Source organism: Aspergillus sclerotioniger, assembly GCF_003184525.1.
Source record: "Aspergillus sclerotioniger CBS 115572 chromosome Unknown BO94scaffold_30, whole genome shotgun sequence".
Taxonomy (NCBI): Eukaryota; Fungi; Ascomycota; class Eurotiomycetes; order Eurotiales; family Aspergillaceae; genus Aspergillus; species Aspergillus sclerotioniger.
The window spans coordinates 279,834-295,879 of record NW_020291020.1 but is presented as its reverse complement, the minus strand read 5'-3'; the positions used below and the strand labels follow the sequence as shown (position 1 = coordinate 295,879).

At 51.8% G+C, this 16,046-nt stretch overlaps 7 protein-coding genes across 7 annotated transcripts; 3 read left to right on the top strand and 4 right to left on the bottom strand.

Annotated features, from left to right (window-relative positions):
- Window positions 1-23: 23 nt before the first annotated feature.
- BO94DRAFT_230096 (uncharacterized protein) lies at window positions 24-2,078 on the top strand. Its single transcript, XM_025606296.1, has 2 exons — window positions 24-901; window positions 976-2,078. The coding sequence occupies exons 1-2, from the start codon at window positions 518-520 to the stop codon at window positions 1,951-1,953; spliced, it is 1,362 nt and encodes a 453-aa protein (XP_025463765.1). The 5' UTR covers window positions 24-517; the 3' UTR covers window positions 1,954-2,078.
- Window positions 2,079-2,273: 195 nt separating this feature from the next.
- On the bottom strand, window positions 2,274-3,701 carry BO94DRAFT_500072 (S-adenosylmethionine-dependent methyltransferase; the record flags this gene model as incomplete). Its single annotated transcript, XM_025609405.1, has 3 exons — window positions 2,274-3,284; window positions 3,360-3,521; window positions 3,638-3,701. The coding sequence occupies 3 exons, from the start codon at window positions 3,696-3,698 to the stop codon at window positions 2,488-2,490; spliced, it is 1,020 nt and encodes a 339-aa protein (XP_025463764.1). The 3' UTR covers window positions 2,274-2,487.
- Window positions 3,702-5,073: 1,372 nt separating this feature from the next.
- faa4 (long-chain fatty acid-CoA ligase FAA1) lies at window positions 5,074-8,007 on the top strand. Its single transcript, XM_025612551.1, has 6 exons — window positions 5,074-5,120; window positions 5,264-5,781; window positions 5,845-5,870; window positions 5,933-6,328; window positions 6,392-7,536; window positions 7,590-8,007. The coding sequence occupies exons 2-6, from the start codon at window positions 5,327-5,329 to the stop codon at window positions 7,677-7,679; spliced, it is 2,112 nt and encodes a 703-aa protein (XP_025463763.1). The 5' UTR covers window positions 5,074-5,120; window positions 5,264-5,326; the 3' UTR covers window positions 7,680-8,007.
- A 511-nt stretch (window positions 8,008-8,518) lies between these two features.
- BO94DRAFT_589241 (uncharacterized protein) lies at window positions 8,519-8,786 on the top strand (the record flags this gene model as incomplete). The annotated part of the gene is made up of 2 exons (XM_025615937.1): window positions 8,519-8,532; window positions 8,594-8,786. 2 exons carry the CDS (start codon window positions 8,519-8,521, stop codon window positions 8,784-8,786), a joined length of 207 nt encoding a protein of 68 aa, XP_025463762.1.
- A 1,935-nt stretch (window positions 8,787-10,721) lies between these two features.
- On the bottom strand, window positions 10,722-12,219 carry BO94DRAFT_230484 (uncharacterized protein). The gene has a single exon (XM_025606297.1). The coding sequence runs from the start codon at window positions 11,732-11,734 to the stop codon at window positions 10,967-10,969; it is 768 nt and encodes a 255-aa protein (XP_025463761.1). The 5' UTR covers window positions 11,735-12,219; the 3' UTR covers window positions 10,722-10,966.
- A 485-nt stretch (window positions 12,220-12,704) lies between these two features.
- On the bottom strand, window positions 12,705-14,454 carry BO94DRAFT_559701 (NDT80 / PhoG like DNA-binding family protein; the record flags this gene model as incomplete). Its single annotated transcript, XM_025614091.1, has 2 exons — window positions 12,705-14,316; window positions 14,420-14,454. 2 exons carry the CDS (start codon window positions 14,452-14,454, stop codon window positions 12,705-12,707), a joined length of 1,647 nt encoding a protein of 548 aa, XP_025463760.1.
- An 899-nt stretch (window positions 14,455-15,353) lies between these two features.
- BO94DRAFT_430793 (uncharacterized protein) lies at window positions 15,354-15,557 on the bottom strand (the record flags this gene model as incomplete). The annotated part of the gene is made up of 1 exon (XM_025607477.1): window positions 15,354-15,557. A coding segment is annotated over one exon (204 nt), but the record flags the coding sequence as incomplete, so codon positions are not given.
- Window positions 15,558-16,046: the final 489 nt, after the last annotated feature.

The window sequence follows — 16,046 nt, the reverse complement described above, 5'->3', positions numbered from 1 at the left end:
GAAAAAAAAACGGGCAAGCTGCATCGCACTAGCGGGCTCTTTTTCTTCTCTGCTTGGTCGGAGAAGTCCTTGGCTGTTCTTGACATTATCCTGATTATCTGCTGCAAGTGTACTCCGTAAGTAAGTTCGGCTTCTCTCTCATTCTATTCTCTTTGGTACCCTAATTCGACATCTGCCGCGCCTTCTGGTCTTTCTGCTCTGACACTAGCATTGTATTCTCTTTTTATCATTTCACTCATACTCCTCTTCTTTCCCTTTGTCCCTCTCTGCTCCCTCCCTCATCTCCCTTTTCTCACCCTGTCCGAACTCCTACACCTTCATTCCCCCCTCTTCTCATCTTATTTATCTTTTCATCATATTGAATTCCCTGCTGTTCCCCCCCTCTGTTCAGTGTTCCCCCGTCCCCCATCATATCAATCTGCAAATCACCAACAAACTTTTCCATGTGCATGCCAGAACTCAAACGCAGTAAACTCGATCAACTAATTCTCTGACTGAACCTCCTCAGTCTTCTACCATGACCGTTGCAGCACCTCCTGTAGCACCCGTGCATGAGAATGGCCTCAACGGAGGTGTCTCCGGACACCATGTCAACACCATGAGCCTGCCCCGATTCCATCCAATCGCAATGAATCCGACGCAAGCAATCCCACCGGAACATATGATGCCAGGCCATCATCAATTTCGTCCCTTCCACCCCCATCCACTGCAGGAACCAGGCCCGCCAGCGCCCGGTCCGCCGGCTCAACCTTTCCAAATAGATCATATCGAGACTCGCCTCAGACAACTGGAACATGAAGAAGCGGCTCGCATGGCGGCCCGTAGTCACCTTCTCGCCATCCGGAAGCGAGAGGACGAGGAGTTTCGTAGGATGACCGAAAATGCGGAAGCCGAAGAAGAGGTATGGTTAATAGACTCATGACATAATTCTCCGCGGATTTCAACTCTGACATGGATGCTTTGCCTACGAATCAGGAACTGCGTAGGCAACGGAAGAGAATAAAGCGGGAGTCCATGGGACTGGGATATAATGCAAGCCTGGACTCGCCGCCGCTTCGACCAACGCCGCCTCGCCGGTTATCGGAAACCAATGCAGCGACCACCCTTGCATTCTTCAAGCAACAGAGCCCTCCAGAGCCTCGCCAAATTCCCCCGCCGCCAACACAAGCGCCGCCGCCCCATCCTCCTCCTCAGCACATCCACCACGATCCTACCGGCGCCACATCGATTCGGCGGAAGCAGAAATACACCATCAAGAATGTTGAGGCTTGGGGGGAACGTCATGGACGACCGGCCGCGCATGATCCCTCTGGACGGGCGCTCTGGAAGCGGCCGTCGGACGGAAGCCTGGTATATCTCACATGTCCGGTCGCAGGTTGTGGAAAAGCCGATTTTGTGACCCTGCATGGCTTCATGTGCCATCTGACCAAGAAACATAAGGACCGCAGCCTGGGGAGTCAGTCCCGGGCGCTAGAGGTATGTGGCATCGTGTTTGATCCTAATGCGCCTCTGCCGCCAGTGGCGACGGTGAATCGGGCATCCACCGAAGAAAGTCGGTTGGAATCTGGCCCTGCGGATACCGAAGGATATCAGCAAGAAATGGATTATTCCTCTGCATCTGATGAGGAGGAGAGTCGGGAGGTCCGTGTGAAGACGGAGGCCCCCGAGCGGACACTGCCAGCGCCGCCGGTCCCCATGGCTCCGGCCCCGGAGCAAATACCAGTCCCGAGAACGAACGGGTCGACGAAACAATCCATTTCATCTATCATCGATCGTGATCCAGAGGAGGAGCCCCGGGAGCGATTAGCCTCCATCCCTCCTCGGCCGGTTGAGGCACCCATCCAGGCGTTGCCGGATCAAAAGCCCCCGATCAAAGACGAGGCCGAGTTTCCTCGGCCCCATGAAAACGAGAAAGAGAACACTGAACCTAAAAACCCAACTGAGGTTAAGTAATATATTCAATTACATAATACTGCTTGTTGATCGCATTGCCTGCGACCACACAAAACCTGCATTTCGCCTTGCATAGTACGAGCATGCTTTCAGATTCTGAGTCTCTGTTCATATGCAGCTCTTGCGTTAATACCCTCTTTTGTATTCGTGGGTGGCCTTTTGCACGTTCTTTAATACTGTAATGTTTTACTCTTCCTCGAATGGTTGATCCTTCAAGTTCTTTCTATCTCAACTCCGATCACAATATTTGATGCCTACGACTAGCTCATTATATACCCGTTATAATCTCCGCAGTCCAAGGGGATACTCCAATCCATGGTGCACTGTTGCTGCGTCTATTGTTATTTTTGTTCCTGCTTCCCACAAGAATGTCCATACTGCCTTGTGCCTTGGGGAGTTTACATATATGCTGATTTTCACCCAGCCGACAATGGTCCGCTCAGTCCATGTCCATGTCCATGTCCATAGTCAATGGAACATACACTTCTCCTCATCTAGATATTTTCTTCATCCACCCCAGCATCGTAATCTAGTCTATTTCAAAAGCAACACATGTACCAAATACCCTGACCCCGACTTCAACTTCTCCCCCAACACCTCATCACTAACCCTCCACACCCGAAACACTCTCATTGTCTCCTGTAACCACGCCTCAAACACCTCCGGCGACCGCTGCTGCTGCGCAATCACACACACCGTCGGCTTCCTCCCTCCCCTATCTCCCCCCATATTATTCCCATCCGAATCGTCAGTATATACCGGCCGTAGTCGACACAAATCCGCACACGTCCTCACAAACGGCGCAACCAACGCCTCGTTATAAATACAGTCACACGAAATCACCAAATCGAAACCTTTATCCTCCTCCTCTTCCTCCTCCCCACCATACCCAGTCGTCCCAGAAAGCGGAGATACCAACCCCAAACTCTCCTTCAATGACCCCGCAACATCCAATTCCCAATCCAGGGACGTAAAAGTCACATTCCCCTTACCAGCATCCTGATTCCTTATCGACTGTTTACTATTATTATTATTCCTCCTTGATGCCTTATCAGTCCCCTTAGATTTCGTCCCCGTAGACGTAGAAGACGCAGTAGAATTCTCATCCAAATTCTGACGAAACAAACGCTGCACGTATTCCTGATCCGTGGCGATGTAGTGATTGATTTTGGGTGAGAGGGAGAGGGCGATTAGCCCCGATATACCGCATCCTAGTTCGACGACCGTGGAAGTGGGGGTCAGGAGGGAGTGTGTCCATAGTGGGTTTGGGTTTGGGTTTTTGGTGGTGTTGGTGAGCCAGGTGGATATGAGGGGGGTGATTTTCCAGAGGACTTTGGTATTTGGTTGTTAGTTTTGGCAATGGTGGTGATATGTATGGGGATTGGGAGGGATTGGGATGGACGTACCGGCACCGGTTGTACCGCCTGCTCTGGATGATGAGAGGAGAGTTGGGGATTGGTGGATGGTGAAGTCTTGGTCGTGGATGGTTATGTCGATGGTGGTGGCGCGGGAATCGACGAAGCCTAGATTGGCGGAGGGGATGTCTTGGGAGAAGAGGAGGAAGGATTCTAGGGGAGATTGGGGTGTTAATTTTGGGGGGTTGTGCAGGTGGGTTTATATGTTCTATAGCTAGTATGGAGGTAGGTATACTGCTTATGATGTGAAGCAATTCGTTAGGACATACCCTCTTCCGCATCTTCGACTTCTTCGCCGATGATGGCGAGGAAGTTCGTGAGTGAATCCATTGTTTATACCAGGTGGGGTTATGTTCTGTCTACTATGTAATGTGTATACTGTGTAGAGATGGTGGTGGTTGTGTTTCAACTTCCAAAGCTTTCAATGTTGGGTGGGTTGCTGGTCATATGTACGTCGTCGATCGGAATATTTCCCCTGCAGTTCACGGGCGGGGTGTTGCACGACGAGGATCAACCGGGGTGTGTTTCAGCTAGGATTTGAGTCGGGGCTCCATTGAGGTTTTGACTGCGGTGGGCTTGCGATGGCCGAAGATTGAGATGATCTTGCCGTGATTCTGGACGGCGGAGGTTTTACGGCATTGTAACGGCTGGCCTTCTGATTGGTGGGAGGGTCACACAGCAGACACTCATGTAAGCAGGGACTGCATAAGGAATGCATAAGATAGATGAGTGGCGATGGAATCTGCATGTGGTTAAGATTGTAAATATTATCCCAGATCCCAGAATCCTCTAGATACTATTAGATACTGTGTAGAGCAACCAAGCAACAGAGCAACCAGTAATGACATCTAGACTGGACCAACCGACCAACTGACCAAGACGACGTCACGCGCGCTGTCAAGTTGCTGGTGGGAATCCCAACAAAAGCGGAACTGAGCTTGGCCCGCGACCAATGCAATGATGGCCAACCGCCAATGGCCAAGGAACCACCGTCAGTGACGACAAATGGAGTCCCATCATGAATCCTCTCGTGCGCCGAGTTGCTGACAGGTGGACTAGTCCTTATATGTCCCTTGCTATAGGCAGCATAAGCTGTGCGATGACTCCATCGTTCCTCTTGCCCCGGCCCTGTCTCCATCTTCCCCCGTATCACTGTCAGCACTCAGAAGCGGTCGGCTATGCTGGACCGCGGCGATTCAAGTTCCCGACCGATCTAGATGATAGGTACTGCATAGAATAGATATCGTGCCCTCAAGGGGCTGGTCTCCGACCGGACCTATCAGGATCACTCCTCCCAATGGTAGCTCATTTCCAAAGGGAACACGAACGTAATGAAACCAAGGGACTCGGCATGCAGCGGAGGAAGAAGAAGAAGAAGGATGGAGCAGAAAGGGTCTTTTTCAGTAGTCGTACTCGTCGAAGGAAGCGGCCGGTGGCGGACAAGCAAGCACACCTAAGTTTTAGTGTAGTCGCCTGGACCTCCCGGCCAGCCACAACAAACACTCTGACTTCATCCCGATCTGCAGCTTCATCTTCTCCTCTTCTGGTCGTGCTTCCCTCCCGCTGCCTCCCGCCATCCCAACTCCTTCCCCTTTCCCCTTCCCCCTGCCTTTCTATCCCTCTCCCTCTTCCTCTTCCCCGCAATCTCGCCCGCCTTGAGTTGGAGGTTGGAACCCTTTGTGTCTCTCGCAATCTCCACTTGGTACCCTCATCCCCCGGTGTGGCGTCGGTCTAGAGTGGTTCTGCACTGCCGTAAGTCGTTTGAGTTCTGCTATCCGTCGCCTTCCTCTGGTTCCCCCTCACCTTGGCGTGTCTTTCCCATTGCTCTATTGAAGAGATCGAACCCAAATTTCGAACGACTGCTGACCACTCGACGGCTCCCCGTTCTTTTACAGCAGACCTGTCCTCTGCAGATACTTCCTTCCGTTCCACTCGTCTAGTTCACTCAACGTTGCAAGATGCCGATGTCTAAGAAGGAGCTCCAGGAGCTTCGCATCCAACCGCGCATGTACAAGAAGGCTCCGTTCTCCGTCGAGGCTCCTGGATACGAGCCCGTTGAAGGCGAGACGATCCCTCGCCGACTGCCTGCGGCCAAGGATGGCCTCATCCTACGACCCGCCGAGGATGTCGCAACCACCTATGATGTCTTCCGCCGCTCCGCGCGTGTCTACGGGAATGCGAAGGCTGTCGGAAGCCGTCACCTGGTCAAGACCCACGTCGAGAATAAGAAGATCAAGAAGGTCGTCGATGGTGTGGAAAAGGAAGTCGACAAGCAATGGACCTACTTCGAGATGAGTGGCTACACTTACAAGAGCTTTGTCGAATACGAGAAGCTGGCGCTTGAGCTCGGCTGTGGTTTGCGGAAGCTCGGCTTGGAGAAGCCGGACAAGATTCACCTTTACGGCGCAACTAGGTGGGTGTGCGACTGAGGTGTATCAGGATCCAGGTTGAATGCTGACATTGCTTATTTCCGCAGTGCAAACTGGCTGGCCATGTCACACGGTTCGTGCGCAAGGATCCCTTCTGGCTGATTGGCCTTTGGCTGATTGCATCCCTTGTTACAGGTTCCGCTTCTCAGTCTTTGACCATCGTTACCGCATACGACACCTTGGGTGAGGAGGGATTGAAGCACTCGTTGGTCCAGACATCCAGTGCCGCCATTTTCTGCGATCCCGTCCTCATCCCCTCCGTGGCCAACGTTCTAAAGGATGCGAAGTCCATCAAGCATGTTATCTACAACACCGACCAGGAACCCAAGAAGGAACATCTGGACCGACTCAAGTCCGAAAATGAGGGCTTGAATGTCTTGAGTATGGAGGATCTGCGGAAGCTGGGCGAAGAAAACCCCGTGGATCCTGTCCCCCCGGCTCCTGAAGATCTCTGCTGTATCATGTACACCTCTGGTTCTACCGGTCCCCCGAAGGGTGTGTCTCTGACACATGCCAACGTTATTGCCGCAAGTAAGTTGTTGTTGATTATCTTCCAACCCCACAGTACGATACTGACACCGGGTTTCCACATAGCTGCCGGTATTCACGAGATCGTCGGCCCCTACATTGGTCCCTCGGATGCTCTCCTCACCTACCTCCCGCAAGCGCACATCCTTGAATTCATGTTCGAGAACCTCTGCCTCTTCTGGGGTGGTACGATGGGTTACGGAAACCCTCGTACTCTGTCTGACACTTCCATGCGCAACTGCAAGGGCGACATCCGCGAGTTCAAGCCCACAATTCTTGTCGGTGTTCCGGCTGTGTGGGAGTCCGTAAAGAAGGGTGTGCTTAACAACCTGAACAAGAACAACATCCTGGTGAAGAGCATGTTCTGGGGAGCCATGTCTGCCAAGAACTTCTTGATGACTGCCGGATTCCCCGGCGCTGACATGGGGGCCTGGTTCCTGGATTCCATTGTCTTCCGCAAGCTCAAGGAGGCCACTGGTGGCCGACTACGTATCATGATGAACGGCGGTGGTCCGGTCTCGAAGGACACGCAGAAGTTCCTATCCATGGCTATTGCCCCTATGATCAGCGGCTACGGTTTGACGGAGACCTCGGCCATGGGTGCCCTGAACGACCCGATGGCCTGGAACCCAGACGCACTTGGTGAAATCCCCGCCTCCATTGAAGTCAAGCTCGTCGATTTCCCGGATGCCGGTTACCTGACGAAGAACACTCCCCCGCAAGGAGAAATCTATATCCGCGGAGGCAGTGTCAGCAGCAGCTACTGGCAGAATGAGGAGGAGACCAAGGAGGCCTACACTGACGACGGATGGTTCAAGACGGGTGATATCGGCGAGTTTGATAAGCAAGGCCATCTCAAGATCATCGATCGCAAGAAGAACCTGGTCAAGACGCTGAACGGCGAATACATTGCTCTGGAGAAGCTCGAGTCCATCTACCGCTCCTCCCCCGTGGTCGGCAACATCTGCGTCTACGCCGCCCAGGACCAAGACAAGCCGGTCGCCATCATCGTTCCTGTAGAAGCCACACTGAAGAAGCTGGCTAACGACAACGGCATCGAGGGCGACACTCTGGAGACCCTTGTTCACAACGAGAAGCTGACGTCCATCGTGCTCAAGCAGCTCCAAACCGCCGGTAAGGCCGGTGGTCTGAAGGGTATCGAGATCATCAACGGAGTTGTCCTTTCTGACGAGGAGTGGACTCCCCAGAACGTAAGTCTATGCTAACCACTTTCGCTTCTGAATTGAGACTAACAAAGCAACAGGGCTACATGACTGCCGCTCAAAAACTCCAGCGCAAGAAGATCCTCAACCGCTTCCAGAAGGACATCGACCGTGCCTACGGCAAGAAATAAACTAGCTCAGCCCGCGACAGCGAACGCCTTATCGATTAGCCGGATATCCACGCCTGCTCAATTCGTATATCCTTTATATCCCTTGTCAGCTCTGTGCTCGCATAATTCTTGATTCTGCACCTTCTATGTCTCTCTAATTCCCCCTATCCTATCTATGATTTACATGTATCATGTTAGTCCTCTCCTTTTTATACGTCGATGTGATGTTACTCTTCTCTCGGTGTCTGTGTCATAAAATTCCCAGTCAGTTTAGTGAAGCCCACGAACCTACTTTACCTTGCTCAGAAGTAGACAACTTAATGAAGATGAACGAATAGGTCTTACTCTTTCCCCACCCCATCTTCCCTAAGATTATTACCTTCTACAGTAGGTCGGAAGTGCCCCGTAATGATATCCAGATTAATCCCGAAGCGGAGCCATCCGTGTCATCTTGGCTATTTCGTACCTCTCTGAATGATGCATAAGATCGATATGATGGGATGGCGTTGATTACACAAGGTGGGGGATCTATCTACTCCATAGGGCAGAAGCAGACAGCCGGGTCTCTCGTATGACGAGTAAGATGCCAGATCAGGATCGTTCTGATACATCCCAAGCAGAAATACAGATAATTTCGTCAGAGCAGTTGGTCTTGATATGAGTGAGAGCTGTCCAGCACTACTCTTTACCTACCCATTTCATGAGACCAGATAGGAAGGCGGGATTGACTGGCAGTACACTAACCTGTTCAAGGCTAGCGGTATTTAGGTCCAGGTGGAGTCGCAACCGTCTGGACTTCAAGGAAGGACGAAACACCTACTGTACCTTTTGCCTACCTACCTACACCCACCCGCACAACCATGTCATTCTGGAGGTTGGTTTACTGTAATTATAGTTACGAATGGCGTTTTACTGACAAAATCTACACCGCGCAGCTCATACCGGTCCCTCTCGCCCAAGACGAGAGCTCTGTTCGGAGTTGGCGTGATGGCCTGGGCTTCTATTGGCCTTTGGGTCTCACCACAAGTGGAGAATGCTATGGGTCTGGCGCCTACGAAAGAGGAGCAGGAGGCGTTGGATCGGAAATTGGCTGTTCGGATATCGAGAGTCGAGAAAGATGGGAAGTAGGCGAGGTACACGGAGGCGGGTATTGTCGGTTAAGACAGAAAATGGGGGTCTGAGTTGAGGCGGCGGCAACCCAACGTTTGGTTATCAATAGATGCAAGCCGCCTTGGCTGGTACTTGAAACGCTAATGGGCGACAATCACATGTTCGATCGGGACTTGCAGGTTCAGCTGAAGTTGGGGACGGGAAGAGACGGAATAAAAATAGGCAGAAGCAGGTAGACGTGAGATTAAGTCAGACGGGGGCTATCTAGGCGAGTTGCAGCAGGAAATGGGGGCAGATGCTCATTCTCGTCGCGTGTCTAGCCTTGTCAGAAGTTTGTTGGCGGAGCACAACATCCGGAGACCGTTTCGTGGAACAGTATTTGACGCATGCAATGTCGGGGTGAGACCTGAGACGGCTAGGTGACAAGACGATGAAGAAGCCAGATGGTTGCGCTGGTAGTTGGCCAGATTAGAACGCGATTCTTGTAGGTTTGAGACGAGCGAATGGGGACGGGCAGAGGACAAGGGAAGGGTATGAGACAATTTCCATGCAGGTCAGGTGGGCGCCGGGTGACGGAGAGAGCAGGGTCACGGAAGAAAGAAGGTTTGTCTGGGACGAAATTCTCCTCGCCAGCCTCGCAACGGGACTAGCCATGAAAGACCAATGTTGACACGAATAGCAGCCCCGTCAGCACTGAACAGGGGGTCCGCATGGCGGGTCAACATAGGGGCCCAAGCCAGTGTTGGTCCATGGTCTCAGTTTCCGGGCAGCATCCACTGGGATAAGATCGGCCACTCAGGATCATTTGACGTACAGACGAACATGGGGGCCCATTTGACTCAGATGTTACATGCAAGACTCCGAAGGCCCCAATTTTCGACATGAACCGCTCCAGGAAGACGAGTGGGACTGTGCGCATCCACTGACCCTCCTGTAGGGGGAGGGAGGGGCCGCATGATGAGTGGCAGCGACTGGGACCCTGACCGTTGAAAAGGGCAAGTCGAGAAGTTTCATACATTGCGTTGGGAGCTGACGTTGGTGTGGTGAAACTGACGCAGATTGGATGCAACGGTTGCACGACGACCCGGAGACTTGTCCTGGGGGCACTCCAGCGTCCTCGTTGGCCGCCCTCTACAAGCACGTACTTCCGTTGGTCAAAAATACCAGGCCCTCTGTGGCTTGCTCGGCTTGGGCCCCATCATCTTCGCTCGGGTCACTCCCACCCCCTTGTACGACGTGCATAGTGGGCCATCCTAGGGAAGCAAATATTGCATCAAGCATGCCTGGGTAGTTGGTAGCCACCGGGTCTCCGCTTGCCGGCAATACAGAGGGGGCGAACCCACTCGAAAGGTGAAGCGTGGCCGGCTAGTATGAGGATCGCAGTATGGGGGGTGATTGATGTGAGATGATTTATCACTGCTTCTGCACCGCCAATTAGGACGGACAGCTGTTCGTAGGCCGCCGAAATTTGTTGGGGGGTGGGGGCTGGCTGCTGCTCATGGCGCCTTCACGGTCGACGGAAGGAGACATGTTGTGTAGTTTTATTGAATACCGTTGCATTTCTTTTTCCCGAAGAGATGGATGCAGACGCATCTCAAGAGAGATAAGGGCCGGTAAATTAGAATGTCGGGCCCGCGAGGACGGCGTAGACCATGGACACCTGCGGGCTGATATCGCGACTAAGGGAAACAATGATCGGCTGGGATGACGCCGGAACGTGCCGAGAGGGACCCAAGGGTATGGAGGAGTGGCTCAACCAGTCAGCAAAGCGGTCATCCGCATGGCGAGAGTGTGTGTAGGACGACCATTCTGGATGGTGCCCAGGAGTCGTTAGTTACCGCGATGGGGAGGGGGTCATCATCGACGGAGCGCTAAAAGGAGACTGGGGGAAGCTATGCACGCTCACTAACGAGATTAAATCAGCGGCCTAATGTATGTCCGGTCGATCATGGAACGCATTGGTGGGATGATCGTCGCATTAGTTGCATCTTCCTTTTGACGTCGCTCCAGTGCCGTCATCCGCAGCCATGAAAAAGGGTCAGGGACCTCTGACGTGGGGGGCGAGAGCCTAGAGGAGGCCTGAGTTCTGACTCGGCCGAGCAGACGGGAGGCAACAGAGACAATAATGCTGCTACTAACTGGAGCAGACTGACTGAGGGGGCAAAAACGCAAAGAGAGAGAGGCTCGGTTCGGTTCGGTCAGGGACAGTTGCGTTGTACTAAGTGAGTAACTAGTGAGTCGTGACTGAAGCTGGGAAAAGGATCCCGGCTAGTCCACAATGAGACGGAACAACAACAACAACAACAACAACAAAGGGAAGGCGCGGAAAAGGAGGTGAGTGATTTGTTCCTCCTTTTTTTCTGGGTTCCTTTCTTTTCCCTTCCAGTCTCTTTCTCTCTCTTCCTCTCTTTCTTTCTCTCAATTCCACTTTTATTTCTTCTTCCGGGCAAGCGCGCCTGCCTGTATGGTATCGGTATCCATCGGTATCCATCGGTATCCCACGATCTGTATGGAGTATGGGGTACGGAGTACCTGTAAGAACTAGAGTAAGAACCAAGAAGTAAAAAGACAGGCATTATTATGTCGACTCCCCCCTCCCAACACTGCCTGCTGCCGGTGACCGACCGCCAAACCCGGCAGGAACAAATCAAAGGACGGCCTGGTGGCCCTCGTCGATCTCCCCTCGTCATCTGGCCTGAGATCCGGGCGGCTCGGGGGTGCTCTGGCTCCCCCCTCCCCCGATCCCTCCTCCTGGACACTCGTTCAGGTGTTCCTGTTGCCAGCTGGGGCAAAAAAATTATTGTATCTAGCGACGACCTATTATCTGTTTTCGATGGATTTCTTATACGGTAGGGTAGGCATTTGACTTCCAGATATGGGTTCCCCCTCTCTCTCGGCTTCATTTTACTCCTTTCCCTTGGGGCAACGTGAGATGCACGAACCTGCACTCGACCCTGGTTCTCCATCGGGCTATTCTTCCCAATTCCCAGCCTTCCATGTTGCTTTTGCTTTTCATTGTGTCTGTTTCAATTCTCTCGGCATGCAGGAAGACAGGGTAGGTTGACCTGACAGCGGCATACCTGGCTGGGCCAAGTAGGGCAGCATATCGGAGAAAATCCTACCCCAGCAAGAACCAATTATTACCAGGGCCGGCGAACTATAGCCCTTTCCCTGGCAGGCTGGGGCTTGCATGGGATTATTATCTCTACCTACTATTAGTAGTCATTATTGCTTCCATATTCGAATGGATCGCGTAGCTGTCTTCCCACATGGCCTAATCAAATCGATAGTGACATTTCTTTTCTGGACATAATTCGAGTCTCGTCTACATGTAGAAACGCAGATATTTTTGTTCTTCGGTGGTGAATGGAAAGGAAGCAGTGCATCATCATCCCTTTGGTCCTTCCGGAGGCAACATCAATAGGGGTCAGTGGAAGGTGGAAAATGGAAAATGACAGGTGGAGAAAAGGTGGGGGGGAGGGGGGAGGCGAAGGGAAAGAAAAGAAAAGAAAAGAAAATCAAAGGGAAAGGAATAATAAGGCAGGGGGCAGGCAGATGGCACAAGGGCCCCGAATAGGGGTTGTCCCCATGGCAATGCAATTTCACTTTCTTTCAACATGTGAGAGGTAAACCAGCACGGCTTCTCAGTCTATCGGCGCGCGTAATTCATCGGGAGTCCGTCGAGGACAATAATCGGAAATCGGGGGCAACTGGAGCACACCTTTCCGGGATCATAAGCAGATTAAAACAGTGGGGAAGGAAGAGAAAAGATCGTAGGGGCAACAGACCACAGGGAAAAAGAAGAAGAATACTAAAAGAGAAGGGAAAAAAAAGAAATTAGACGGAAAAAGAAATCATGATGGACGACGATGGCGAATGAAAACAATTGAAAGAATTGAAGGGCTCAATGGAACCTGGAGAAGGTAGAGGCGTCTGCTAAACGCACAGACTTGGAGTGTTGGGAAAACGACCATAAGAGGTACCGTCAGCGGTGCGAGCAGCCGAGTAGATGGGGTCGTAACCACTGCTACTGGAGTGCTGGTACATGTGAGAAGCTGGCCGATGGGCATGCTTCATGTAATGGGGAGGTTCGTGCTGGTCATTTGTCAAAAGAGGTACCAGAGAGTCATACGTCCCAGGAAATGAATGATTGGTCTCTTCGGCTGGTTTAGAGATGGGCTCAAAGTCGAAAGAGGGAAGTTGGTGGGGAAAATGGCTTGGTGGCTTTCGGTTATTCATGCCAGTGAAATTCGGGTCCTGATAAGAATCCATACTGGACGTGCTTTTCATCGAGTCCATGGGATCCATGGTGTTGAGTCCGATATCAAACGTGGATGACGAGGATGACGATATGTGCGGACTCTCGCTAAGCGGTGACTGGTCTGACGATGTCATTTGATGGTAATCTGTTCGACCGTAATGTGGACCATTGCGCTGAGAAGGGTCGTACGGCATGATGAAGTGAGACCGTGCAGCTGATCCTAAGCCTGAAGGTAGGACAGCCCCTCCACTTCCATCACCGGAGCCACCGCTCCCCCCATCCGGACCCATACTTGTCGAACCATCGCGCCGGCCGTCTTTGTAATGGCCCGGGGACCGCCCCCGAACAACCATTGGGTGCGAAAGCCGTCTGGCAACCTTGATCCATTGATAGGGTTCGCCTCCCGGAACAGGGTTGGAAATCCCCGCGTAGAGTTCAACCACAAGGTTGTAGTATTGCTGCTGGGCTCGTCGCTTTCCGTTGTTCGCCGTTGCCTTCTGGAACTGAATCCGTTCGAACGTGTGCTGTGTGGGAGGGTGCGACGGCTGGGCAGTATTTGCATATGGGCTGTAATCCAGCGACAACCCAGGTGACTGCGAGGCCAATGAAAAGCTATGCTGAGTGCTGGTGGATGACGCTCCATGGCTGAGAACCAGCGGCGGGGGCTGAGACGGCTGTAGGACAATTTTCTTCGGTTTCGATTCCGATTGCTTGTCCCGTTTAGGGGTGTGCTGAACCAGCTCTCGAGGTTCTCCATACTGTGCGTTCACTATAGCTGAGATAGACATCGACCATGTCTGAATGCGTTCGGTTGCTTGTTCCGAGAACTTAACATAAAGTTGCTGGCTGGGTGCCCAAGGTTGCAAAGAGAAGGAACATGAGACGGAAAAGTAGTTGCGTCTATAACAAGTCCACTTCTCATCAACCTGGAAGAAGCCTTTGTGAATCTTAGCCTGGATCTCAGGTTTGATGGATTGAGCCCCCGAGACTATCGGTTGGATATTATAGGTTTCATGGAACGGAGGGGCATCTGCAACCGGTTGTGGCAAGCGCGGCTGGACGGGATCCATTAACATCCCTGGTCCGAGATACAGATTCTGAGTCCGCTCGATGGAGCTCTCTAGAGCTCGTGGTGTCGCTGTATACGGTGGCATCCTGCCAATCTCCCCCAGGCTTGACAGTGGTGGGGGTGGGAATGATCCTCGGTACGTGTACGTGCCTGGATAGCCATCACTTCTCCCCAAGATGGAAGCACTGCTAGAGACGGATGTCCCCTGGGGCTGCAGGCTGGTGGATGATAGACTGGTAGGCGGCTGGCTATACGGGTCCCAAAGTTTTCTTATCAATCGGTGCATGTCAACAATGGATCAAGCATAAGAGGTAGACTTACAGTGGGGGAACCCGATGGGATCTGAAATCCGACATTCTATCGTACGACAGTGCTGGAGAGTGCGTGTACAATGAGTTCGACGAAGGAGAAAAGGTTTCTGCAAAGCACCACATCATTTGATGAAGGGTGCATATCAGCCGACGAACACGATGGAGAGGTGGGAAGGAGTGGAAGACGAACCAGAACATGAATCACTAGGGCTCATGAGAATGGTAGGAGACGTCGCAAAGCTAGAAGAGCCGGCTTAGGTCAGTAAGCTGCATCTGCTAGGGTGTTGCCGAAAATAATCGGAGGATGACAGCAGAAGAAAAGCAAGATATAGAACGTTTGGATCCCAACGCATCGCGACCACACAGCATGTATAAATGAATCAGCGACAAGCTGTGTGGCCATCCTTTGCGAGGATATGCTGAAGGCCCGGCAATGCGACCAGGGAGCAGCAGGTAGACGCATGCAAGCAGCAGTTTGGTATAGGCCATTAAGCACGGCACTTGACATAAAGGACAGGACCAAAACAGGAAGGGAAGTATTGAAGAAGAAGAAGAAGAAGAAGAAGAATAATAATAATAATGATAATAATAATAATAAAAGATTAGAACGATAGATAGTTAGACGCCCTGGAAGGAGAAGGAATGAACAGAAAAAATAAAATAAAATAAGATAAAATAAAAAGAAGAAAAAGGAAACCCAAGACGATAAAATAGAAAAATCCGATAAAACAAATAAAAACCAAAGAGAATGGAAAATCACGGGCGAAACAAAAGCAGGCGTAGCCGAATAAGAAGAAGAATAATAATAATAATGAGAGTAGGGGAAATAATAATCTCAGCTGCCGGCCAACTATTCAGGCTGTTCGGACTAGAAGGGAGTGCTGTGACTAGTGGCTGCAAGCGGACCCAGTGGAGCACAAGGGCAGTCCGAATTGAAAGACAACTTACGGTACATCCTGCATCGCAGGCTGCTGTGTGTTGTATCGCAAGCCGTTGGTAGCTGGTATTGAGACCGGCTGCGCCAAAGGATGGCCAACGGCGCCGCCCCTCCGGCTACTTTCTTCCTCGTCCATATGGAAGCCTGTCGAGCTGGAATACGGTCGTGACGCCCCCGTGTAGTCCCCGTCGGTGTTAATCGGACCGTCCAGTGGAAAGCTGCTTTGCAGAAGCGTTGCTATTGAAGACGCCATGATTAGAACCCATTGCCACGACCAGACGGCATCATCAGACGGATCCACCCCGGAGAAAATAGAACGATAAGAACAAAAAATAAGAATATTGATGACGATGAGATAAAAAAAAAGGTACAAAATTAACTGGTCAGCCCGGTATGAAATAGGGTACCCATCCCTGTCGGCCAAGGAAAACAGTAGTCCTTGATGTCATACTAATACAAGGGAATCGGGGGCGTCTGAAATTGTGTAACCGAGCATAAGAGCTTGAGATGCGAGAAAGAAGGGAGAATAAACGTCACCCCGGGTGTAGATCGCCTGTCAGAGGCAATTGCAACTTGGTCACGAGTACACGCCGCTGCTGAGATCACTTCTGGAAAATGGCCAAAATGAAACCACCAACATTGGAGATCCACACGGCACAAGCATAGTACTTACAATGATTCATTGGCGAGTCCACGACAG

Bases quoted from the DNA above. Each gene is read 5' to 3' on its own strand.
- BO94DRAFT_230484 (XM_025606297.1), bottom strand. From the start codon at position 11,734: ATGGAGAACCAGGGTCGAGTGCAGGTTCGTGCATCTCACGTTGCCCCA.
- faa4 (XM_025612551.1), top strand. From the start codon at position 5,327: ATGCCGATGTCTAAGAAGGAGCTCCAGGAGCTTCGCATCCAACCGCGC. The intron at 5,782-5,844 runs GTGGGTGTGCGA...TTATTTCCGCAG, and splicing joins CACCTTTACGGCGCAACTAG to TGCAAACTGGCTGGCCATGT. The intron at 7,537-7,589 runs GTAAGTCTATGC...ACAAAGCAACAG, and splicing joins AGGAGTGGACTCCCCAGAAC to GGCTACATGACTGCCGCTCA.
- BO94DRAFT_230096 (XM_025606296.1), top strand. From the start codon at position 518: ATGACCGTTGCAGCACCTCCTGTAGCACCCGTGCATGAGAATGGCCTC. The intron at 902-975 runs GTATGGTTAATA...CCTACGAATCAG, and splicing joins ATGCGGAAGCCGAAGAAGAG to GAACTGCGTAGGCAACGGAA.